The sequence below is a fragment of the Hibiscus syriacus genome, unplaced genomic scaffold (assembly GCF_006381635.1).
Source record: "Hibiscus syriacus cultivar Baekdansim isolate YM2019G1 unplaced genomic scaffold, ASM638163v2 tig00111022_pilon, whole genome shotgun sequence".
Lineage (NCBI taxonomy): Eukaryota > Viridiplantae > Streptophyta > Magnoliopsida > Malvales > Malvaceae > Hibiscus > Hibiscus syriacus.
In genome coordinates, this window is record NW_024062956.1 from 3079073 (window position 1) to 3103964 (window position 24892).

The following is a 24892-nucleotide window of genomic DNA, read 5'->3' on the forward strand; positions in this document are numbered from 1 at the left end:
CATTATCGATGGAAACTCACCATCATCTTTGTCGGTCACCGTTTGTCGACACGACTACTGTCATTGCCGACTATTAATTTATTCCTCATTTTAATTTTAAATAATTTATTAATTAAGAGTGTAATATTTTATTCTCTAAGATTTTTTTTAATTTTTTATTATCAAAAAAACTACTCAAACTCTCAATTTGATAAAATATTTAAATTTTCAAACTAAAATTATTGAATATAACTATTTTCGTTAAATCAACAATTAAATTTAAACAAAACATAAATTTAAATAATAACCCTAGAATAAATGAAAAGAACAATTGAGCTGCATTTGCTGAAAACAGGAAAGTTTGCCACATTATTTCTCATTTCTGAAAATGGATTCATATCTATTTTCAAGCACTAGTCACAAATCCGTGCTCTACTTTTTGATATCTTGTTTAAAAATGTTGGTATACCACAATACAAAATTGGGTCTTGGTGTCCAAATAAATTACAAGGAATATTCAGACAGAAAGCCAGGAAATTGGTGTTATCTAAAACAATCGGCTCTGTTGGTGGCGATGAACCTAGTTTCCTGTATTATTGTCAAATGCTAAATTGAATATCTGAGTGTAGTCGTCTACAAAGTGCACATCAAGGCCTTCTCTTACATTTGGTGCAAGCTCATCATAATCACGTTTATTTGCAGATGGGAATATAACGGTTTTCACTTCACTCCTCCTTGCTGCTATTGTTTTCTCCTTCACCTGATGATTTCAATATTCACTTTTGTAAGTTCAAAGGCGAAAGAAAGAGGAAAGACCCAAGCATATTTATGTAATCATAAAGCTCAAGTTGGAGAAAGCATGGAGCTTAACATGGTAATATGATTACATGACCAGAAAGAAGGTTTGTTTAAGCTTACCCCTCCAATTGGAAGAATCTTCCCAGTTAGAGTCACTTCCCCAGTCATAGCTAGATCTTTCCAAACAGGCTTTTTCAGGGCAAGGGATAGCATAGAAGTGATCATAGTGCAACCGGCACTGGGCCCATCTTTAGGGGTGGCCCCGGCAGGAACATGGAGATGGAGCTTGGTATTGCCAAAGAATGGGTTATCTGGTTCTTTCTCTAGCAAAATGGCTCTGGCTAGTGTGTGAGCAATTTGGGCACTTTCTTTCATAACATCTCCGAGTTGACCAGTGACATGTAGGGCACCTTTCCCTTCTCCTTGCTCAACAAGAGTAGTTTCAATGTACAAGGTAGAACCACCCATGGCAGTCCAAGCTAGACCCATCACAACCCCAACCGGAGTCTGATCGTAGATGCGTTCTGCATGGAAAACTGGTTTCCCAACAAAATCGGCTAGGTTTGAGGGATCCACCAAAACTTTTTCAACTGCCTCTGTTGTTTCAGTTGTCTGAAGATTATCAGTTTCTGTTGCATCCTGAAGGAAAAAGATTTTTGAATAACCAGTTAGAGCAATAAGCAATTGGGTCACATTGTCTCATACTAAAGCAAGAAGGGGTTAATATCTTAACAATTAGCTCAAACTATTGAAGGTGCCATAGTTGTATCTTGCTTAAAATGTTATAAGTTTCCCCAATGCCCAAAACCATCTTTTCAAGTGGACAACTTTTAAAATACCTTTGAATCCTTAGACTGGTCAGTTGTCTGAACTGAGGATTCAGATTTAAGTTCATGACTGCTATTCCCTACAGATTCAACTTCAACAGTGGCCTCGTTTGCAGCTGCATGCTCATCAATTGCATCAACAACTTCAGCGTTGGCTTCAGTCGATAGGACTAACTTTCCACCAATGACAGATCCATTTGATGATCCTTCTCTCACGAGTCGAAGGGCAATCTGCCATACATCAACATAGTTTTAGTCCATGTCCTAGATTCCATACAGTTCCTAAAGATGAACCACAGGAAAGTGTGTGCAATGTGAACCAATGTGACATTCATGTAATGCTTTATGACTGAAACCTAGTAACCATTGTAACACTAAAGTTCTTCTTCATCACAAGGGAAGCTGAGCAAACCTTGCGATAGATCTTTTCAATGTGCTTTTGAAGGTTTCTGACCCCTGCTTCTCGGCAGTAGTTTTCTATTAGGCCAATAAGAGCTGCATCAGTTACCTCAACCTGGATGAAACAGTATGAAGAGAAGTCAAAATACTCTTTCTTTTTCAAAATATACCCATCAGAAAAAATAAATATCATCATGGTAAAATTGATAACAAAAAGACCTGTTCAGGTTTGACACCACATGCTTCTTGTGCAGTTTTCTCTAGGTAGTCTCTGGCAATGTGCATTTTCTCATCAGTGATGTAACCAGCAATGGCAATGACCTCCATTCTGTCCAAGAGAGGATTTGGTATGTTGTCCACGACATTAGCAGTGCAAACAAACAGAACCTGCAACAAATGGCTCATCATACGTGAAGCATCGAGTTTCCATATTAGATACTAAAGAAATGCTTGAAAATGATCACAAGACAAAGTAAGCTAACATAGATCCTACAAATCAACAATCACACCTTTGATAGGTCAATTGGGACATCAAGATAGTGGTCCAAAAAGTTAGCATTTTGCTCGGGATCAAGTAGCTCTAGCAAAGCACTAGCTGGATCACCAGCATGTCCCCTCCCCAGCTGCCATTATGTTAGAATTCAAATGGTCAGCCATTATCAAATTCAAGAACACTATGTAAAACGGCATATCTCCAAGGAAAATCATTACAGAAAGTCAGAAACCTAAAAACAAACTATAAATTCAAAGTTCTCAAATATTAGTTTTTAAGATACCTTGTCTATCTCATCAATTAGTACAAGAGGGTTTGCTGTCCCAACATTTTTTAGGCACTGCACCATCTTTCCTGGCATAGCTCCAATATAGGTTCGACGATGCCCCTGGATACAAATTAGGATATAACAAAAGGGATCAATAGAATGATGTTGCGATGTTTACTATCTTAAATAGAGCACAGAAAGGTAACGACCTTGATTTCAGCAACATCAGACAGTCCCCCAACAGAAAATCGGAAAAAATTACGGTTCAAAGCACGGGCAATGGAACGGCCAATACTAGTTTTGCCCACTCCAGGTGGGCCTGAGAGACAGATAATTTTACCTGAAATATTAAAAGATCATGAATCAGACTTTTTTCTGTTATTTTGAAATTAAAATAGATAGCCAATTTATACAGCTTTAACTTTCATGCATCAATGATGATTGGACTTGACATGATTAATTTAACAAAACCATGTTAGGAAACAACATTTCAGACTAAAAAGTCATCAAAATCAAACTAGAGATTGCTATATCAACAACCCTATTCCTTGCAAGAACAAATTTATATTAAAGGAAATAATAAAAAAGGGTTTGGTTTCCGGAGATTTTGATTCATTGAACAAAATTTATAACCCTTTTAATTCTTAAAAGCAAAAGAATAAATAAAACACTTGACAGAATTTTTTTGAAACATTGGAGCAGCCATATCCTAAGAACTGGTTTATTGTGTCATGGAATATTTTGCATATCAGAGCAGCCAAACATATTTATCACTTTCAGATTGCTCTCACTGCAATCTGTTGTTCAGAATATTCAGGTACACAGTGGAAATTGATCAATGCTACTTCACTACAATGGAATACAAGTGGAAAGGGTCAACTGTGGCCAATTTTATTTTAAGAATTCAAGAATATGGTTCATCCTGAAGGCGAAATGAATTGTCTTTATTTTAATTCATGCCCATGATTTTTTTTTCTTTGGAGTTAAAGCTCTCCCAGTATGAACAAGCCTGCACTTCCTCAAGCATCTTTAAGCTAGCATGATTATAACCACTGAGACAGATAATTTGGTATTGCAGATGCCCATCAGAGGAAAACCACCGAGACAGAAAACATCAAACATCCCATTCAAAGGCATTTTCTTTAAGAGAATAGAAACTAGACCGACCTTGTGAAGTTCCTCTGAGTTTTCCGACAGCTATAAATTCCAATATTCTTTCCTTAACATCAGTTAATCCGTAATGATCTTCATCAAGAATTGTTTGTGCCCGGATAACATCAAAATTCTCATCACTGCAAAGAGAAATGAAGGACATTGGAAATAAGAAAACATATGGAACTCTTGAAGTTCGCTGAGCTGTTTTTTAATCTAGCCCCTTCTTCAGGCATAACAATTACAGGATTATAAATTAATATACATAATATCACAATCACTTGTATTTGAAAATCAGGAATCATTTAACAAATATATTTATATTCAATTATGAATCATCCTAAGACTTTGCATAATCTGTCTTAACAAGTGTTCCTTTGCAGGAAGAAACGAACCTGTAATTTCCCCAGGGTAGTACTGTTAACCAATCCAGATAGTTTCGAGTTACATTAAATTCACTTGAACTGGCCTCTAACAGCTGCAGTTTTGTTAGTTCCTCTTCAATAACTTGCAAGACATGAGGTGGGCATTTCTCTCTATTTGGTTCAAGTCTTTCCCTAAACTTTGCTGCAATGAAGGAAAATAAACATATAGAAAAGGACACTCGAATGATTCAAAAATATAAAACTAAAAATTATATAGCTTCAAAAGTACATAACTTCTGGAATTCCAGATACCCCATTATGACAAACTGATTCCAACATGAAGTTAAGCAGTACTTTTTAGAAGGGTTTGCTTGCAAATTCACTAACTTAACTTCAATAATAAAGTAGGTTCAAGGGCAGCATCCATGCTTGCAAATCACTATTTATACAAGAGAGGGAAAGAGAAGAAAAGAGGAAAAGCATGTGGATAAGTAGTATATTCTAATTCAGCCAAATAAATCATGAAACAGAACAAACCCGAAAGTGCAGTTTTGTCATCCGTTTCCAAACCAAGTTCCTGCCCCAGAACAAATGAAGTTCATTCTAATTGGTAAAATCATTACCACCAAAAATACATAATAACAATACAGTGGGATCAAATACCTTTTTTATAGCCTTAAGCTGCTCATTCAACAAGTATCGGCGTTGTTCACCACTTATCTTTTCCTCAATTGCTTTTGCAATTGATTCCTAAAAATAATCGCCAAATGATTTGAATATTACAAATCAAATGACAATAAAAAGGCTTAATTAATGTAGAGGTACTATGAAAGTAATGGCATCAAGTACCTGAATCTTGCTGATTTCCATTTCCTTTTTTACTAATTCCAGTGTAAGTTGTAAACGCTTATGCACCTATTAAGAACATTATAGCACAAGTTTAAAGAGAGGAAGAAGATAACTACGCCAGTCTCAAAAAGTGTAAAAAACAAACAATAGATTCCAATGCCAATTCCATAAGGTGTAGAGAGCAGTACAACATAGTTAACATGATACGAGTGTGTGACTTTAGTATCCCCAAATACAAAACAAACTGAACCAGAACTGCCTCTCAAAGATTAGTAACCAACAGTAACATATATCCAAGGCACTTACATCCAACTCTTCAAGAACTTGTTGGCATTGCAATTTGTTTGCACCAGATATCGCAGCTCCAAAATCTGCTAATCTTGGAAAATTGAAATCACCTATATGCTGCACATATTGAGAAAAAAGGCGAAAAAGAAAAAAAATACATTACCATTAGCTTATTCAAGCTAACTGATCAAAACAACTAGTACATTGATATAAATATGATGAACATATATTATAACAATTTTTGTCTCAAGTAACTGCCATGAAATAATACTAACATGTTGTAATTTAATCATGGAATATTTGCTCAAGTATATTGGCAATGTAATCCTCAATAGAGAGTCTACCTACTCTGAGGCAATATTTTAGGAAGAAAACATCTAGAAATAAAACGAAGATATAAAGCGATATAAGAAACAAAGATCAAAATTTTGGAAGATGGAACACACCTGACTATATGTTTGAACATGATCCCTCCAAAGTGAACTAGTTTTCAAAACGTCTCTTAGGGTTGATATAACCTCAAATGATGTTGCCTTTATGACATCATCATCCTTATCATAAGGCTTTTCCTGCATGATAAAGACAAATAGGTGAATATATGTAATATTAAACTATTGATTGCATACAAGGAACCATCAATTCTATGAATTGAATTTTGCACACAGAATTGTGGAAATGATAACATATAGAAAACATACCTTGAGATGATCAACTTTGACAGTAAGAGGATCTTCACTGACCTGCTCAGAAACCATGTTTTTAAGTTTAGAAGGTTTTGCATTTAACAGACTCAACTTACGCAGGACATAGATAATATTAAACAAAAACCAAATTCTGAAAGGCAAAAAAGGATGTATCTCAGGATCATTCCCACACACCATTTCTGTAATTCGAAGCCGCCTGTGACCAATAAGGATAACCTGGTCTCCTTGGATGCTTGAGATCTGAAAAGATCACATAACAGATATATGCATCAAGGAACATGCTATATGGTTGTAGATGCTTTTAATTGCGTGCATTTAACACTAATCAAGTATAGGAGGACCTTATTTTACTAAAATAATAGTGCTATGGTACAGGCTCCCATAGAAATCTGAGGAAGTAAAAAAGTTGATTTGTAGGAGTAACTTTAGAAATTATATTTGATTTTCTTTATTTTCTTCCCATTTTCTAGTTACAATAACATGTATAAATAACTTTTTCTAAGTGGAATATAATTGAAGAAGAAATTCTTCCATTTGTAATTTTCTACAAATGCAACAACAATACATACCTGCGCAAGGGTGCCAACTTCATGAAGACGATTATACAACTCCTTCCCCTTAATATCATATACACTTTTCTCAGTTTCAGAACTAGGGCTGGACTCTGTCCCTGGTTCATCTTTAAGAAGGAAAGCACCAGCATATGGAGCTTGCCTTTTTCGACTTTCTTGCAAAGCTGCTAGCAACTTAGGATCCTGCACAAGAAAACATCTTTGTAAGTGATCCATTGATCATGATTCCTAGCTACTAGTGCAAGCTACAAACTGATAAAGATATTATCACCTAAGTTAAATAGCAGAATAGAGAGCACAGTGTGGGTATTTTCCTGAGTTATTTTTTTTTTGATAGGAATAGGAGGTCTCATTAAAAACCTCCCTCATAGTTGGCTCTTGTGAAAGAGGCAACTAGCGGAAGGAGGAAAAGAGTACCTCATTATATTAAAACCATGTTTACATAAGATTACAGCTTACTAAATAAACTGTCCGAAATAAAATACAAACCAAAACAACCATAAAGCTCAAACATCAACCAATACCCTCTTTAGCTAGCTTATCAGCCTCCCAATTGCATGTCCTAGGAATCCATCTAACAATAATACCCCTAGCAGAAACTAAGGCCTCAATTTCCTCATTTTCCTGAGTTATAAAACAAGAAGTTTGCTCCAAACAGAAAAAAGAAAGTTCTAATCTATGAAATATTCCACTTAAAGGTTCTAGTCAAATTAACTCAGCAATACCATGGAACAAGTTGGTTAAGATAAGATCTACAATCAAATTGATAAGATTTCATTAATATCATTAAACACTTAATGCATGCAAATAACCAAATAATATTGTATCATGCCAGCCAAGCTATAAACTGCATTACTGTAAGACAACATAGAGTTCAACAATGTAGTTCATGATTCATACTTCATACTTCATAAACTACCACTACCCTAAGAGCAAAAATATATGGGGAAAATTACATAGCCAATGCAAGTGGACAGCATGTCATACCTTAACATAAATTGGCATATAGAATCCAGGGAAAAGGGGTCTATGTGGTAAAGGTAACGCCAAAACCTGCAAACAAGTGAGATAAAAAATTCATTAAACAAATGTGGGAGAGAACAAATACCGAGCTTTATTTGAAAATGAAGTTCATAATTTCAACATATACCCTAAAGTAAAAAAACCTTACTATTTGTTTGAATATGTTATAGGGAAAAAAGTAGCACAAAATAAGGACTTGTAAATTCACTAATTTCCTCTCATTTCATCAACTCCAATCAATGCCATAATATTATACGTGTTTTATGGAAGTAAAAAAAAATCATCACAAATGTTATAAAAAGAGTGTCCTTTACAAAAACAATAGCTTGGAAGGGGACAAACTAATAAAAACTCAACAAAATTTAACAAATTTAAATAGAAACAAAATCATTTAAAAAGAAGAAAAATAAACACTTTTCTGTCCTCTCTTTTACTGCAATTTCACATCAACTAAACAAACTCCGACTGCAAAATGACTCGTAATTTCAGAAACCAACCGTCAAGTAATCCTCTGGCCTGGGATAAGTCGACACAATTGCCGATGATGCTTTCAAGTCAGACCCAGACTCTGATTCGGCTCCCTTTTCCTCGACTTCAACCGGGGGTTTGGACACGGAACCATCGCTTGAATCAGAACAGAAGCAAGCCCTGAAGAGCGAATTCCTAGGGCTCCTCCGAGTCAACCTGGTAAGTTGACCCAACGCATAAAAGACCGAATTGGGCTCATGGTTGATTCGGAGGCTGGGAGTTGCTGTTGTGAGGCAGTGGACGCGAGAAGAGGTGTAGGATATGAGCTTCAGCATTGGAGGGGATCTGGAAGCTGTGGAGGGGAAGAAATGGAATCTTAGTGAAGGCGGTTGGTTAAAATGGATGCAGGGCATACTCCATCGGAGGGGAAGGTTTAAGGGGGAAGGGGGATTTTTAGGGAGTTTTGGAGGTGGTGCTAAAACCCTTCGTAAACCCTTAGTTGTTGTTGAGTTCGCCGTTTTACCCTTCTCTGGGGCCGAATCCTAGAAACTACTGCTTTGTTTTTTCGGGTAAAGTACAAAACTAGTCCCCTAACTCTATAATAATATTTTTTGAGTCATCCAACTACTAAAGATTATAAAAAAATCTCCGGATTCTAGGTAGTTAACTTTTTAGTCATTTGACTATTAAAAGTTACAAAATTGTCACTCAAATATTTATTATGTTCCAAATTAATCCTTTTTTTGTTAACGATTGTTTGAGATATGATAATCGTTTGAGATTATGAGATCAAATTTTATCATATTTCAATTAGCAGGTTAACGTCTAACTAAGAATATCGTTAATCTTTTCACGAAAAATGACTAGTTTGAAACATAATGAATAGTAGAGTAACCATTTTGTAACTTTTAATAGCCGAGGGACTCAACAAAGCAACTCCCTAGAGTTGAAGGACCATTTTATAACTTTTAATAGCCATGGTACTTAATATAATAGTATCCTATAGTTAGGAGACTATTTGTATATTTTACCCTTTTTTTCTTTTCCAATTCGGTGTCTCCCAGTTATAATAAAATTTAGGGTAAACTACACCAATAGTTGCTAATGTCTGAGTAAGTTTTTGTTTTTTCTCACTAAAGTTTTAAAATTAACAAATTATCACTAACCTAATTGATTTGTAATAAAATTGCCCCTCCATCTTCATCAAGTTAAATTAATGATGTGGCAACGTTAATAAAAAATTAATATTTAGTTTTACCCCTAAACTACTGCTAAAACATCAAATAAATCATTGAACAATAATTTTATATCTAATTAAACTCAAAAACTTTCTAATTTTCAAATTTTTTCTAAACACCCCTTTACCTCCAATTTTTTTCTTCCATTTGATGTTAATAGAGATAAATCATTTTCCAAAACTGGTTTCAAAGACCAATAGCATGCTTTTCACTGGAGTAGCAACAATCTTACACCATGTTCACAGTAGTAAATTATATGTGTCAGCCAATTTGTGGATACAATAAGCTTCCAGTTGAAGCCATTATATTATCAAGCTGAATACAATATTGGGAAATCTTTGTAATTTTAGTACTTGTTTAGCTAAGTTTCATTTATTGGAATGAGCTTTTGGACATGGAAGAAAAAATGGAAGTGGTGTGATGTTTGGGAAAAAATGTAAATTATAAAGTTTTTGGGAGTAAATTACATATAAAATCATTGTTCATTGACTTATTTGACATTTTAGTATTAGTTTTGGGGTAAAATTAAATATTAACCTTTTGGTTAACATTGTCACGTCATCAATTTAACGAGTCATCAATTTAACGAGGTTGACGGTGGAGTGACTATTTTGTTACAAATCAATAATATTAGTGACTAATTTTTTACTTTTAAAACTTCAGTGGGGAAAACAAAAACTTACCCAAACATCAATGACCTTTAGTGTAGTTTACCTTAAAATTTAGGGTAAACTACATATTTAGTCGCCCGACTATCACTTTAGTTCTATTTTGGTCACTACTAACGTTACATTTTGGTTTCATTTTGTTCACCCGTCGTTAAAAAATTAATAGTGATGTTAATGTGTCCCCATAAGATAATGTTATGTCATCATTGAAAAAATAAAAATGTCACATCAATAGTTATGTTAATTTTTTAACGGCGGGTGCCAAAATGAAATCAAAACATAATGTTATTGATGATTTTGAAAAAAAAAAGTTTAGTGATGAAAATGAAACCAAAATAATAGTTGAATAACTAAATACATAGTCTACCCTAATATTTAAAGTGTAATGCTATTTTTTCATAATATTAAAAGATACCTCTAACATTTAGTTAAATAATTATTTAGAATTTTATCCTTCCTTTTTGGAATATTTTTGTCCTCAATATTCCATTTTGAGGTAAAAAGATTTTTACGTGAATGAAAATTATTAATCAATAAATAATTAATACGTAAAAATATGAGTTTTTTTTACATAATATTCCAAAAAATAAATAGAGATCAAAGTGAATATTTAGTCAAACGATAAGGGTCTTTTAGCCATAAATAAAATGCTGAGATCAAAATAATCCAAAAAAAGAAAAACAAAGTGACTATTAATCGAACATTAGAAATATTGTTTGATATTATGTTTATTTTTTTTAAAATATAATATAATTTTAAAGAAAATAATTAATTATATTATTAATTGAGATCTACTAATAATATAAGAATAGATGAGTATATAAATTTTAGTGGAAAGATTACAATTAGAATTGCATTCTCTTTATTACAGTGTTTCAACTTGTAAAGGAAGTTTGCATGCATAATTGAAAGCTTGTAGCAATGTCAAAATGTGAATTAGCTTTCTTGTAGTAACGATCGTCTTGAGTGATGTATTAGCTTACGTTTACAATTCTAGAATCATGAAGACATTTCAAGTCTCAAATTATACCTTTTTCAACAATGTCAATCATCTTATTCCTGGTTGCGGCTGTTCTACTACTTTGCGTTTACAATTTTAATACCATAAAGACGACGACGACCAATCCAGAAATTTTTTAAGAACCAAAGTGATTTGTAAGTATGTACATTTCCTTTTTCACCTGTGTACTATTATTGACAATGATCGCCAAACACTTTATAAGAATTTAAAGACTTAGTACATTTGGTCATGCATCATCTCAACTAATGTATCAAATCGAAGTTTTAATTTAGAATTTCTTACGACTAACTCATGCAATCACTTTTTTTCTTCTTCTTAATAGTATATGGTGTATTTGTTCAGAATATTTCTTAATTATTAACTATATATCTTATAGATGCAGCTGCCAAACCAGCGGCTTTCTGTAAAGTTATAGTAGCTTGTTTCATCACTGGTATTTGCAAGGACCAATCCTTTTTTTAACACTTGAAAATGACTGAAACATCAAAGGTATAAAAAGCAAATCAGCCCATGGTATTGTCTTGTATGCAAGCACTATTAACGTGAAGTTTTCTAATGCTTACATATGTGAAAAAGAAAGGTGGAACCTAAACTAGTTGCCTGGCCTTTGCTAATATTAACAAAAAACATTTCTTGGTTAGCTCTCAAATATCAATTGAACTTTAAAAGGTGAGATTCAGATGGAGAATATAGCAGCTGTAAATTCCAAACAATTGACAACTAAAGGTTGAATAAGCTTCGTGGAAATGGAAAAGTAAATGAAGTTCTTAATTGGTCTTCTTCATGTGCTTTCATATGTTTTAGACTTGCATTATTATCATCGATTTCTATATGGCCATTGACTGCCAATGGATGAATAAGCTAGTCATGCGTGAAAGTGAAACATCATGGTTAAGCAAAGTTCTTAAATGAATATTTCTTCTAGGATCAAGTAAATACCACTGTTTTGATCTTATCTCCCTACGTTGTAAATTCTTCTTTTTATCCAAACTTATCCACAGCCTGACAAAACCTTTACAGCATGAAGTTAAATACTTGTTAATGGAGCACATTGGTTAATGATTAGTGACAAAACTCAAAACTGCAAATCAAAACAACCGGTAAACACAGTCCAAGGTTTAGAAGAATCTAATAAGTTTGTCCCATCTGTCGTTCAAAACAACCAGTCCATATATTTTCCATTGAGTTCTCGAGAACAGCGGCCTTTTTAATCAATACTTCTAAAATCACATGCTAGTTTTTTGTTACTATATTTTAGCTAGGACAAGCCGAGAAACAAAATGAGATTGCCAAGAGTTTTCTGTTGAGATGAGTCCCTTGACAACCCAAATTCTGATACTTGTAGCTGCCTTGTTGGGCATTGGTTTTGCTTTGCTTCAATGGTTTTTGGTCTCCAGGGTGAAACTCGCATCAAATGATTCAAGCAATGGATATAAACAAAAACTGATCGAATCCGATGAAGAAGAGGAGGGTGTTAAGAATCTTGAGATGTCCATCAACCGTGCTGAGATTCAACATGCCATTTCTGTTGCAGTGTTTTGCACATGAACTTTGATTCATAGCGTCCGTTGCTTTCCTACTAACAATGTCAGGGCTATGTTCCCGGTGCAACCTCCTTCCTCTATACTGAATACAAGTGCCTAGGTATCTTCATGGGTGTATTTGGTGCAATCATTTTCCTCTTCCTTGGTTCAGTCAAGGGATTCAGCACCAAAAGTGAACCGTGCACATACAACCAGGGAAATACTTGCAAACTGGCCCTGGCGAATGCCTTCTTTAGTACCGTTGCTTTCTTGCTGGGGGATCTTACTTCAGTCCTTTCAGGTTTTCTAGGGATGAAGATTGCAACTTATGCCAACGCCAGAACAACTCTAGAAGCAAGGAAAGGAGTTGGCAAGGCATTTATAACTGCTTTTCGCGCTGGAGCGGTCATGGGTTTTCTTCTTGCTGCCAATGGCCTTTTGGTGCTCTTTGTATCCATCAATCTGTTTAAACTGTATTACGGTGATGACTGGGAGGGACTCTATGAGTCTATTACTGGTTATGGTCTTGGAGGTTCTTCTATGGCCCTCTTTGGAAGAGTTGGGGGAGGAATATATACGAAAGCAGCCGATGTTGGTGCTGATCTTGTCGGTAAAGTCGAACAAAATATCCCTGAAGGTGATCCACGAAATCCTGCTGTAAGTTGCCATAGTTCCTTTTACACTTGATGAATATTTTAGGTTTCTTCATGAGAACTATGGTAGATACTTCTCAAGCTCTAACACGGCACTTAAACAGGTTATTGCTGATAATGTGGGCGATAATGTAGGAGACATTGCCGGAATGGGATCTGATCTATTCAGATCTTATGCCGAATCATCATGTGCAGCTCTTTTTGTTGCATCTATATCATCCTTTGGCGTCAGGCATGAGTTCAAAGCAATGTCTTATCCCTTGCTCATTAGCTCAATGGGAATTGCAGTATGCTTGATAACTACACTGTTTGCAACTGATCTGTTTGAGATTAAGAATGTAAGTGAAATCGAACCATACTTGAAACAACAACTCCTTATCTCCGCCATCTCATGACTGCCGGGATTGCCGTCGTTAGTTTCTTTGCATTGCCATCTGAATTCACTCTGTTCAATTTTGGAACCGAAAAGGCAGTGAAAAATTGGTGTGCAACCTGTAAACTGTTTTCTCTTCGTTTGAAGGTTGTCTTCCCTTTGCTTTGTTTAAGAAGTCTTGTTGATCATGTATAATGCAGGCATCTTTTCTTCTGTGTTGCTACTGGATTGTGGGCTGGACTTATTATTGGTTACATTACAGAATATTACACTAGCAATGCTTACAGGTATGGATGTTTCAGAGTCTTCTTCGGTGTCGTAATTATTAGACTAAATTCATTGAAAGCCTTCGGATCTTTCATAATTTCCCATTATTATCACCCTCTTCGAATATTTTTGCAGTCCGGTGCAGGATGTGGCAGATGCTTGCAGGACAGGAGTTGCAACAAATGTGATTTTTGGGTTGGCTCTGGGATACAAATCTGTCATCATTCCCATGTTTGCCATTGCCATCGCAATTTACGTGAGCTTTCGTCTGGCTGCAATGTATGGAATCGCAGTCGCCGCTTTGGGGATGCTCAGTACTATAGCTACTGGCCTTGCAATTGATGCTTATGGCCCCATAAGTGACAATGCTGGTGGTATTGCAGAAATGGCTGGAATGAGTCATAAGATACGCGAAAGAACCGATGCTTTAGATGCTGCAGGAAACACCACTGCAGCTATTGGCAAGGTAAATTTATGTTAATTCATTGATCTTTTTCTTCCAATTCATTGTTGGTCCTAACACTGAAAAGAATGCCATGTTGTGCCCTTTTCATTTCAGGGTTTTGCAATCGGATCGGCAGCCCTTGTTTCTCTTGTTTTATTTGGTGCCTATGTTAGCAGAGCAGGCATCAATTCCGTTGATGTATTGACGCCTAAGGCTTTTATTGGGCTCATAGTCGGAGCTATGCTCCCTTACTGGTTTTCAGCCATGACAAAGAAGAGAATGGTCGAAGAGGTTCGTCGGCAATTCAAAACAATTCCAGGACTAATGGAAGGCAGGGTCAAACCAGATTATGCAAATTGTGTCAAGATTTCAACCGATGCCTCACTCCGCGAAATGATCCCTCCTGGCGCGCTCGTTATGCTTACTCCACTAATAGTTGGAACCCGTCTCGGAGTCGAAACTCTCGCTGGTGTTCTAGCCGGCTCACTAGTTTCCGGTGTCCAGGTTGCCATCTCAGCTTCAAACACAGGAGGAGCATGGGATAATGCCAAAAAATACAATGAGGTAATGCACAAGTTGTGTAGCATTTGTAATCTTTGTTGATGGAAGTGTTCGGAGATGGACCAAAGGAGGGTGGTCACTGGTCGTCTCTTTAAAAAATTTAAATTATCTTAAAATACTAAAGTTCGTTAAAATCATGAATTATTGTTATTGTGTGTGTAAAGGAGGGTGTCAGCGAACATGCAAAGTCACTGGGTCCAAAGGGTTCGGAATGTCACAAGGCAGCAGTGATAGGGGACACAATAGGAGATCCACTCAAGGACACTTCTGGTCCATCACTCAACATACTCATCAAGCTCGTGGCTGTTGAGTCTTTGGTTTTTGCTCCTTTCTTCGCCGGTCGTGGAGGCTTGCTTTTCAAATTCATCTGAATTTCAAAACCTACCCTTGTTTTACATACATAGAACTTGTATAAAAATAAATATTGTGCCAATAGAAGAGATGTAAACTGAGGAAATGGTGCAACTTTTGTGTAAGAATAAGATATGCCAAGGAAAATTAAGCCTGGCCTTTGCAAGTTGTCACATATATGATATTATCCTAATTGTCATCATATTAAAAAAAGAGTAATAAGTCGTCACCATCCTTTAATTTATAAATTAAAATATAACTTTAATAATAATTAAAAAAAATCACTAAATAAACTACTTACATAATATTCAAATACAAAAAATTTCTCAAATACTTATGTTGTTTTTTATCATTATAATTGTTCTATCAATTGGGAGCATTGTCTCTCTTTAACTTCAAATGAACGTGTATATGTGAACTTCCTTATAATAATGTGCACTTCTATTTGACAAACAAATTCAATATAAAAATGACATGTTATAATTTTATAAAAAAAAATAAAAAAAAAGATATCATAAACTACCTTTAATATTAACCAAAATCTAATTTTACCAAAAACACTACGAACTAGTTTGAAAATCATTCTTAAACTCAACATTTTAAGAAAAACTTTTTTTCTAATAGTATAAGGTGACTACAATATAGTATCTATTTAGAATTTTCTTAACATATTGACAACACACACATACCCTGCAGACACAACTGTTCAAACTTATAACCTTTAGAAAGAATATCATTAAGTTTAAATATGAGTTCGAGTTATTGTGTATGCAAAAAATCTCCTTTGAGAGATTAACCCTATCAAAGTCAAGTGTGCGACGCAAATTTATCCGAATTAGTCAAGACAAAGTCCTAAGAACCGGGAGAGCAACACAAAAAATTATTAAAAAAATAAATTATAGTGACTAAAACTAAAGTAATGTGAAAATTAAGTGATTAAATTAAAAATGTTTAAATTTTATTGATTAAAATATGAGTGAGAACCTGAGCGAATGATGCAATTTATCCCAATAAATATATGTTTTTCCCTTTTTAGAATCCTATTCTTTACTTTACTTCAATTTATCTTATTGATTTTTTTATAATATTAATATTTGATTTATTAGTTAATTAAATATTATTAAAATTTATTATAAAAATATTTTTTTTAATTTAATTTATTTATAATACTAAAATTCGATTTTTTAATCTAATTTAATCGTTACAGGGTTATTTTAACCATGAAATTAACTAATAAACGAATAAAGAAACAAACCTAGCTTTGGAAACATCCTCAACGAAATCCCAACTCTCTCTCTCTCTTTCGCCAACTCTTCGATTATCAATTCCAAAGGTTTGAGGTAAGAATCCCAATTTCTATATTTATTCAAACTTTTCTAATTTTAATTTGAAACACTAACGTTTGTGTGTTTTTCTGTTTCACAAGTTGAAGTTCAATTTCCCTATTAACATCAGAAGGAACCCTTGATTCCATCAATTAGGGTATTATCATAATCGCTTTAAGATGCCGGCCACCGCAGGGAGGGTTCGCATGCCGGCGAACAACCGGGTGCATAGTAGCGCCGCCTTACAAACCCACGGGATCTGGCAAAGTGCAATTGGGTATGACCCTTATGCGCCTAATAAAGATGATGCCAAAAATTCATCGACTCCGATGACTGCCGCTGCTGATCCTGATGGTGAAAACGCATATGCTAGCTTTCAAGGGCTTTTAGCCCTTGCTCGAATCACTGGTTCAAACGCCGATGAGGCTCGTGGAGCTTGTAAAAAATGTGGGCGTGTTGGGCACCTTACTTTTCAGTGTAAAAACTTGGTAAGTTTGAAGGAGAAAGATCCTGAAGCGATCCAGGCTGCGGTTCTTAATGGACTGGATAAGTTGAAAGGAGGGAAAGTGAATGGGAAGAAGGTAGAGAGTGAGGACGAGGACGAGGAGAGTGAGGATTCGGATTCTGCTGTGGATTCGGAGATTGAGAGGATTATTGCTGAAAGATCTGGGCAGAAGATTACTAGGAAAGGGAGGAAGTCTTCAAAGAAGAAGAAGAAGAGTGATGAGGATGATAGTTCGGATTCAGATCATGGGGAGAAAAGGAAGAGAGGGAGGTCAAAGAAAAGGAGTAGTAGGAAGGGAGGAATTAGTGATTCGTATGACGAGGATGAAGGTAAGAGGAAGAGGAGGAAAGAGAAGAGAAAGAAGAGGGATGAATCTTCAGATGAGGAGAATGATCATCGTCGTCACAGGAAAAGAAAGAGTAGGAAGGAGAAGAGGAGAAGAAGAAGTCATAGGCATTCTGATGATTCTGAATCATCAGATTCAGATGTATCAGACGGTTCTGGTAAACGGCATAGGAGAAACAGCCATAGGCATGAATCTCCCTCCGGTTCTGATGTTAGTGGTTCCGATGATTCACGGGTTGGAAGGCGTGCAAAGAGGTCTGAGAAAAGGAGCAGGAAACGCCATCATGAAGACGATGAGTAGAGGCTTGTTAAAAAAGGTAATACTTGTTCATCAGTCCTCAAAACTTTTGATGATTTCGTCTGTATTACCCCTGCACTATGTTTACATTTAATATTCTATCTAGTTAACTACATAACATATAAAGGTGCATTTGGAACTTGCTTTTATCTAGTTTTTCCTGTGGTTTTTTGGTTTCTTCCAAGTGATTGTTTGCTTCCAAAAGTTACCGATATTGGGCCTGGTTTAAGATGAACTCGATAAAGGTATTTTCAGTGCTATAGGTTCAATGGTGGGGTTTTTTGCATGAATGATTTCAAAGTTGCTCATCAATTTTGGTATAATCTATATTTTTATGTTGGAACACCAAAACATGTATGTCAACAAATTAGTAAGTAGAAGAGATGAAGAAAACAGTGTTTGATCGAGGCTTTACTACTTTTACTGATATCAAACGATTAATGTGAACGTTTCAGTTGGGAAGGTCTCAAGTGAGGACTGAGGAGGTATGAGCTTTGCCTTGCAAGATGTTGAAAGGGATTGAATTACTTGGGTTTTCATTTTCCCTTGAATGACCTCCAAATTTATCTTTGTATTGGCTTTGGAAACATCAATAACTCAATGCCATCAGTCCCACATCACTAGATCCTTGTAGAGCTACTTTTATTTGTATATTGTCCCTAATTTTCTAGCTATCCTTTGCTTGGAAACCTCTCTTGCATCAAATAATGTGGAATATATCACTTCTTCCTTTTCTTCAATGGAATTCTTTGGTAAAATTTATAGATCAACGTGTGTTACTTTTCATTTTGCTTGTTAAATACCTATTAAGCATCTTTCTTGCCAGGTAAGGTCGATGGCTGAAAAATCTTCAATCATATTGTTTATGACGTGATTTATTTGGCGATGAGTTGTGACTCATTCCTTCAAAACCGAGATTGTGCCACTTTTGAAAGGGATAACATCTTAAATTGTGCTTTTTGTCAATTTTGCAGGGATTCAAAGGAGTGGGTATAATGTTTGCGCTAGAAGTTGTTGATGTTCTGGTGGACAAGATTCTATAAGTTATCTGTTATGGTGCGTGATATTTCGAACATGTAAACTTTTCTTTGAAACAAGAACAAAAAGAAGCAAAAGAATTTGCAGAGGTATTTTATGTCTTGTGTTGAATTGCCCTGTGAATAAGGCTGAGGAGGTGTTCAATCTCCTGTGTTGGGCATCAGATACTAGTATAAGATTGTCATGGACAATTGCTTGTTCTTTGAAGGTGTTGCTATTAGATTTGGGTATCATTTTGCATCTTTTTGTAGCAGTTACTGGGAATGTTGAGAGGGACAATCTGGCAGTAAGAGTTTGGAGTTTGAAAAATCGCATTATAATCGAGACAAAATAATGAACAATTAACATATAGCGACTGATTATTTAATACTAAGCTAGAAGCCTAATCGTAATTGGAGCTGTTTTGCAATCATAAATTAACGAGGGCAAGGGAAGTCTTTGTTATTACTATCAAAGTGTTTTTAAGAAATAAAATATCAAACAATATTTTTAAGAAATAAAATATCTATTTTAGACATTATATAAATTAATTTAAATGGTGTTTAAATTAAATATGGTATTAATTGATATTATAATTTTTTTATTAATATTTGATAATTATAAAATAATATTTATTTAAAATAATTTTAATAATTTGACAATATTATGCGTCCAAACCCGACGGAGAAAATAATCATCCCCTAACATAGTAGATCTCTCCAATCCCTTTTGAATCTAGCTTAACACGTGGTATTAGATGATGACACACATCTTAATACTATTTAGGGTAAATTATCAATTTAATAACTGGTTTTTTATCATTCTTATTTTATTCATTGTATTTTTTTAAAATTTTAATTCAATCACTCAACTTTATAAATTGATTTTTTTACTCTGTCGTTAATTTTGTGACGGAGTTATGAAGTGGTTAAATTAAAAGATTTTTAATGCTAAATTAACTCTCAATATTTACCAAAATGATCATTTTGTCCTCTATTCTAGTTTTTGGAGCATTTTGGCCTCCAATATTTTATTTTAGGACAAAAAGACCCCTAAAATTTTACAGAATAATCACTTGGTCCCTTATTCTTTTTTCTATGGTATTTTAGCCATCAACTTTTCATTTTAGGTTAAAAATACTACTATTTTAAAGTATTAATCGTGTGTTAATTAATACTTTTCATATATAGAGGGAGCTTTTTGATCCAAAGTGAAACGTTGGAGGCCAAAATTCTAAAAAAAAAAAGAATATAAGAATGGAAATAGACAGTAAAAAATTCAAAACTAAATCCTAAACTCACAAATATTCAAGCAAGGGAACTGAGCTCAAAATTTACCAATTAAAATCGACTTCAACTGAACAAGTTTGAGTGCTTTTTTCTAGTTGTAGTCTGAGATTTAAAATCGAAAAGAATGAGAATAGACAGTAACCACGAATACACCAGCAGGAAATTGAATGTTCAACAACTGCCGAGGGAAAAATAAAATTAACCAATTTGAACTCTATCGTCCATTGTCTCACACTGTTTCAACAACATGAACATTAAGAAAATAAGGAGAAAAACAGAAAAATTAAGAGAAACAACAATATATCAAAATCTTGAGAGCTGAACAGCTTTTCTTGCATTCTGAAGAACTAGAAGCACTTCCTATGCACTCTGCCTTAGCAATCCACATCTGCACTCCGACCACGATATGTAAATGTCATTAGTACCGCGAAAGATGCATGCTATAGCTAAGATTAGAAACGATAAGAAAAACTATATACATATACGTTAAAAAACAGAAAAAAAAACAAATCAAAGTATTAAACCATGTATAAATATAATAAACAAAAAGGTAAAGTAACATAATACGCAAATATGCAAATAATATATAAAACTTGAGGCAGTGATAAAAAAACATACATAAATTTAGAATGCAAAATTAAAATAATAAACTATATTTGAGGATTATATTGCATTAATTCAAAAGTGGGTGTAGCCCTTACATGATTAGCACATTAAAATTTGTCATGGTTGACCTAAATCCCTAAAATCCGTTGTTTTGTGTAACTTATATTATATATACGCAGTTATAAAATTTTAGAAACCATAGCCTCATTTTTTTTTTGTTTCCCTTCTCCGCCGTTTCTCTCTATCTCCCCAACTTCTCTCTCACATAAACAGTAAACAGTAAACGGATAAGCCCGTTTAGCCCGCTGGTTAAATGGACGGGCCAAGGGCCTTAGAATTCAAGACCGTTTATGATTGAGGGCTTTTTAAACCGTTCCGTTTAAGCCCGTACCTTCAAAACCCGCAGGCTACACGGGCGGGTAGCCCGTATACCCAGCTCTAGGTGGAGCCACCACCTTAATTTTCATGCTGCTTTGGGCTAAGGCAGTGATTTCTTTGCTCATTCTGTCTGCAATTCCTGGGAACATGGTAGTTCCACCGCTGAGAACAATGTTTCCATACAAATCCTTCCTGATATCTACGTTGCACTTCATGATAGAATTATAAGTGGTTTCGTAAATGCCAGCAGCTTCCGTCCCTATCATGGAAGGCTGGAAAAGGACTTCCGGGCATCGGAAACGCTCAGAGCCAATGGTGATCACCTTGCTCAAAATCAAGTGCAATATAAGCCAACTTCTCTTTTACATCCCTCACAATTTCACGCTCAGCTGTTGTTGTGAATGAATAACCACGCTCAGTCAAGATTTTCATCAGAGCATAAATAGGGACAGTATGGCTCACAGCATCTCCAGAGTCCAGAACAATACCTACATACAGTATCGTGGAGAACAGTTAGCACATGAAAAATAAGCAGAGTTCTTTAGGCATTAGATCAGTAAGACGTTATGATCATTATGAAAATCATTAAATCAAAACATGGATAGGAAGAGCCAATGGGGAAAAATAGCAACCAATTTTCCCTAATTAATCTAAAAACAAACCGAAGTGTAAATTTGAATTTGAGATGGTTTAGCTCAAATTTTATCCATGAGGTCATGTGCACTCATTGGCTTACCAGTTGTACAACCACTGGCATAGAGTGATAGAACAGCCTGGATAGCAACATACATTGCCGGAGCATTGAAAGTCTCAAACATAATTTGGGTCATTTTCTCGTTTCGGGTTGAGTGGTGCCTCAGTGAGAAGAATTGGGTGTTCCTCTGGAGCCACACGAAGTTCATTGTAGAAGGTATGATGCCAAAATCTTTTCCATATCATCCCAGTTGTTAACTATACCATGTTCAATAGGGTATTTAAGTGTCAGAATACCACGCTTGGACTGAGCTTCATCCCCAACATATGCATCTTTCTGTCCCATCCCAACCATCACACCAGTGTGACGTGGACGACCCACAATGCTAGGGAAGGCGGCCCTTGGAGCATCATCACCAGAAAATCCAGCCTAGAACAAAATGAATCATTAGGGGGGAAATTATGCATAAATCTAAAGACAAACCCTTAGAAAAAGATGAAAGTAAAATGATACCATGACCATTCCGGTTCCATTATTGCAGACAAGTGGTTGAATATCCTCACCATCTTCCATATTGTATCACCAGCTGAAATAACATCAGAACTAGATCAACATCACAACAATAAGGAATGCAGATCACAATTCAACAAGCATTATCTGAATCAGTTATGAGCGATGATGTAAGTGTAACGCTTATGAATCTCCATTCACCGGAATATTGCAATTCAAAGATATATACAAAGTATAATTTATGACAGTTTTAGTCCATCATTGAGTATTACATCACAACAAATTATTAAAAAATAAAAAGTATTATGATTAAAATAGAGAAGAGAATCCCTTTATAAATTCATAAATTATCACATTTTTAATAATTTTCATTAATAAATGAATTAGAAATGGGAAAAGACTAAAAATTTATTTTTGGTATTCCCACCCTATTCGACCCATGATCAGCTAATCTGAACACGCTTCCAAGTCACTAGAATCTAAAGAATCACAAATTATCTAAATATTCCAAGCAAGAACCTCTAAACTAATTAAAATGAAATCGGATACATACAATTCCTACAATATTAACACAATGTGAATCAAAGTTAGATTAAAAATCAACGAAGTGTGCATATTCATAGTAAAACCGGAACCTGAACTAGTCGTTTCTTGTCTACGTTCTTTGTTTCCTATACTTTCTGGGTAACCAAACAGAAGCAAATAGAACTCACCTGAAGCAAAAGGAAAAGTGGAAAACCAGATGAAGACGATCTGAGATACCCGCCGTTTCGGATTCCAAAAGTAAATATTAGAAGAAAAAAAATAAAAAAATAAAATAAAATGGCTGGTGAAAATGATTATACAGTCGTATTGAAATTTAAAATGCAAAAAAAACCTTTTATTTGTTTTTAACCCTTTTACCGGGTCCTTCAGTTGCATGCTCGATTTGGAGCTAATGAACGCTTCAACAGCTCTCATACCGGTAAAACCGGTTTCCCATTCATCTTAAATACTATATTTTTTTCAAAAATTAAGCATTAAATTATAGGTTAGTCTGTCACGCTGACGATTACTGCTGAAATTATGAGTACCGTATCATTAATTTAATTTAATTATTAAAAATTTTAAATTTTAAGAGACTCAATGTATAATTATAAATTAATTAAAATTTTAAAAGTAAACTGTATAAAATAAAATATTAATTATATTATTTTTCATATTTTTTAACAATAATTAAATTAAATACCCACCCATGAATAAAAAAATCTTAGATATTTTTTCATTAATGTGGTAATTGCCACTTATTATTTATCAAACATAATTAAGGTTTATATTTACATTAGGGTTTTTAATTGTCGCAGGGATAAGCATTTAGAGTTTTATTTATCAAACATAATTAGGGTTTTTAATTTAATTATTTATGGAAAAAATATGGTTTGTATGAATACGACTTTGCTTATCCCCTGTGGCAATTTAGATAAATATAGAATTAAATTTAAAAATATTTAATGTTTTTTTAATTTAGGGTTTATATTTTATCCAAATATTGTTAAAAAATATTATAAAAATAATGTAATTAATGTTTTATTTTAAATAATTTATCTTAAATTTTTTAATTAATTTATAATTATACATTGAGTCTTTTAGAATTTTAAATTTTTATAAATAAAATTAATGATGCTCAACAATGTTCATCGTTAGTGGTGCTCACCGATACTCGTCGAGCATCGTATAATTTTCTTTAAATTTTTAATTATTATTATTTTTTTAAGTTCGAATATTATAAATTTATATATCGTAGTTGTTATTCATTACGAATGACGATATTAATATTTGAATATCCATTATCTGTATTCATATTTGTTATATTATTGTAAACATAGATTAAGCGGATTCATTATTCACTTTATAGGCAGCCTAAAGAAAATGATGGTTTCATTTGAAACAAGTGGAAAATAACAATAGTTTCATTGGTGCCATTGAACAAACCTATAAAGTGCTTCAACATGAGAGGATATCAAATATTATAATTCCTCATGGATGTTTGAGGTATGACAATTTTAATATACGATTAAGGAAATGTGCTATAAGAAATATTAATATTTTTTTTAAAATTTTCAGTAAAACACTACTTAAAATATTATTTTTCTATCGAAAATATTAATATTGGACACTACCTAAAATATTTAACATTTCCGGTAAAATACTACCTAAATATTATTTTTTCTACCGAAAATGTTAATATTGAATTCTAAAACATTATTTTTTTTCTACCTAAAATGTTCATATTGAATTCTACCAGAAATCAGCTAACGAAATTAACATTTTTAATAAAAAAAATAATATTTTAAATAATATTTTACAAAAAAATATTAAAAAGATATTAACATTTTGAATTACGCATTTCCTTAACCCGCTACAGTAGAAGTACCCTAATTCCTCAAACAGAGACCGTCATTTTCTCTCAACTGATTATTATAATTGTCTTCACATGAGAAAATAAATGCAGACCATATGATTTTCCATGGACTAAAAAACTTGCCTCTTGCAGATGATCTTAGCTGGCTAACAATAATTAAATAAATCCAATACCAAAATAAAATGAAGCTTAATTGGAAAATAATTAATTCTGCAAAATTGCCTCTGATGTGGGACAAT

At 34.2% G+C, this 24892-nt stretch overlaps 2 protein-coding genes and 2 pseudogenes across 3 annotated transcripts; 2 read left to right on the forward strand and 2 right to left on the reverse strand.

The window, feature by feature from the left end:
- Positions 1–406: 406 nt before the first annotated feature.
- On the reverse strand, positions 407–8710 carry LOC120150288 (lon protease homolog 1, mitochondrial-like). The gene is made up of 20 exons (XM_039162981.1): positions 8215–8710; positions 7682–7747; positions 6692–6877; positions 6297–6362; positions 6117–6158; positions 5865–5987; positions 5437–5535; positions 5131–5196; positions 4945–5031; positions 4819–4858; positions 4312–4483; positions 3932–4056; positions 2974–3104; positions 2780–2884; positions 2513–2626; positions 2223–2390; positions 2017–2118; positions 1617–1835; positions 898–1416; positions 407–739 (listed from the first exon to the last, which is right to left on the reverse strand). The coding sequence occupies exons 1-20, from the start codon at positions 8596–8598 to the stop codon at positions 560–562; spliced, it is 2994 nt and encodes a 997-aa protein (XP_039018912.1). The 5' UTR covers positions 8599–8710; the 3' UTR covers positions 407–559.
- A 3582-nt stretch (positions 8711–12292) lies between these two features.
- LOC120150289 lies at positions 12293–15378 on the forward strand (annotated as a pseudogene).
- Positions 15379–16535: 1157 nt separating this feature from the next.
- LOC120150639 (CAX-interacting protein 4-like) lies at positions 16536–18848 on the forward strand. Of its 2 annotated transcripts, XM_039163282.1 has the most exons (4): positions 16536–16625; positions 16712–17777; positions 18214–18243; positions 18733–18848. In XM_039163282.1, exon 2 carries the CDS (start codon positions 16790–16792, stop codon positions 17759–17761), a length of 972 nt encoding a protein of 323 aa, XP_039019213.1. In that variant the 5' UTR covers positions 16536–16625; positions 16712–16789; the 3' UTR covers positions 17762–17777; positions 18214–18243; positions 18733–18848. The 2 variants fall into 2 exon arrangements, with proteins under 2 accessions (XP_039019213.1, XP_039019212.1); XM_039163281.1 differs by lacking the exon at positions 18214–18243.
- A 2214-nt stretch (positions 18849–21062) lies between these two features.
- LOC120150640 lies at positions 21063–23047 on the reverse strand (annotated as a pseudogene).
- Positions 23048–24892: the final 1845 nt, after the last annotated feature.

Coding starts and splice junctions, on each gene's coding strand:
- LOC120150288 (XM_039162981.1), bottom strand. CDS start 8,598: ATGCCCTGCATCCATTTTAACCAACCGCCTTCACTAAGATTCCATTTC. Junction 6,363..6,691: donor AAGTTGGCACCCTTGCGCAG/GTATGTATTGTT, acceptor TGATCTTTTCAG/ATCTCAAGCATCCAAGGAGA. Junction 2,391..2,512: donor TCCCAATTGACCTATCAAAG/GTGTGATTGTTG, acceptor CATTTGTTGCAG/GTTCTGTTTGTTTGCACTGC.
- LOC120150639 (XM_039163282.1), top strand. CDS start 16,790: ATGCCGGCCACCGCAGGGAGGGTTCGCATGCCGGCGAACAACCGGGTG.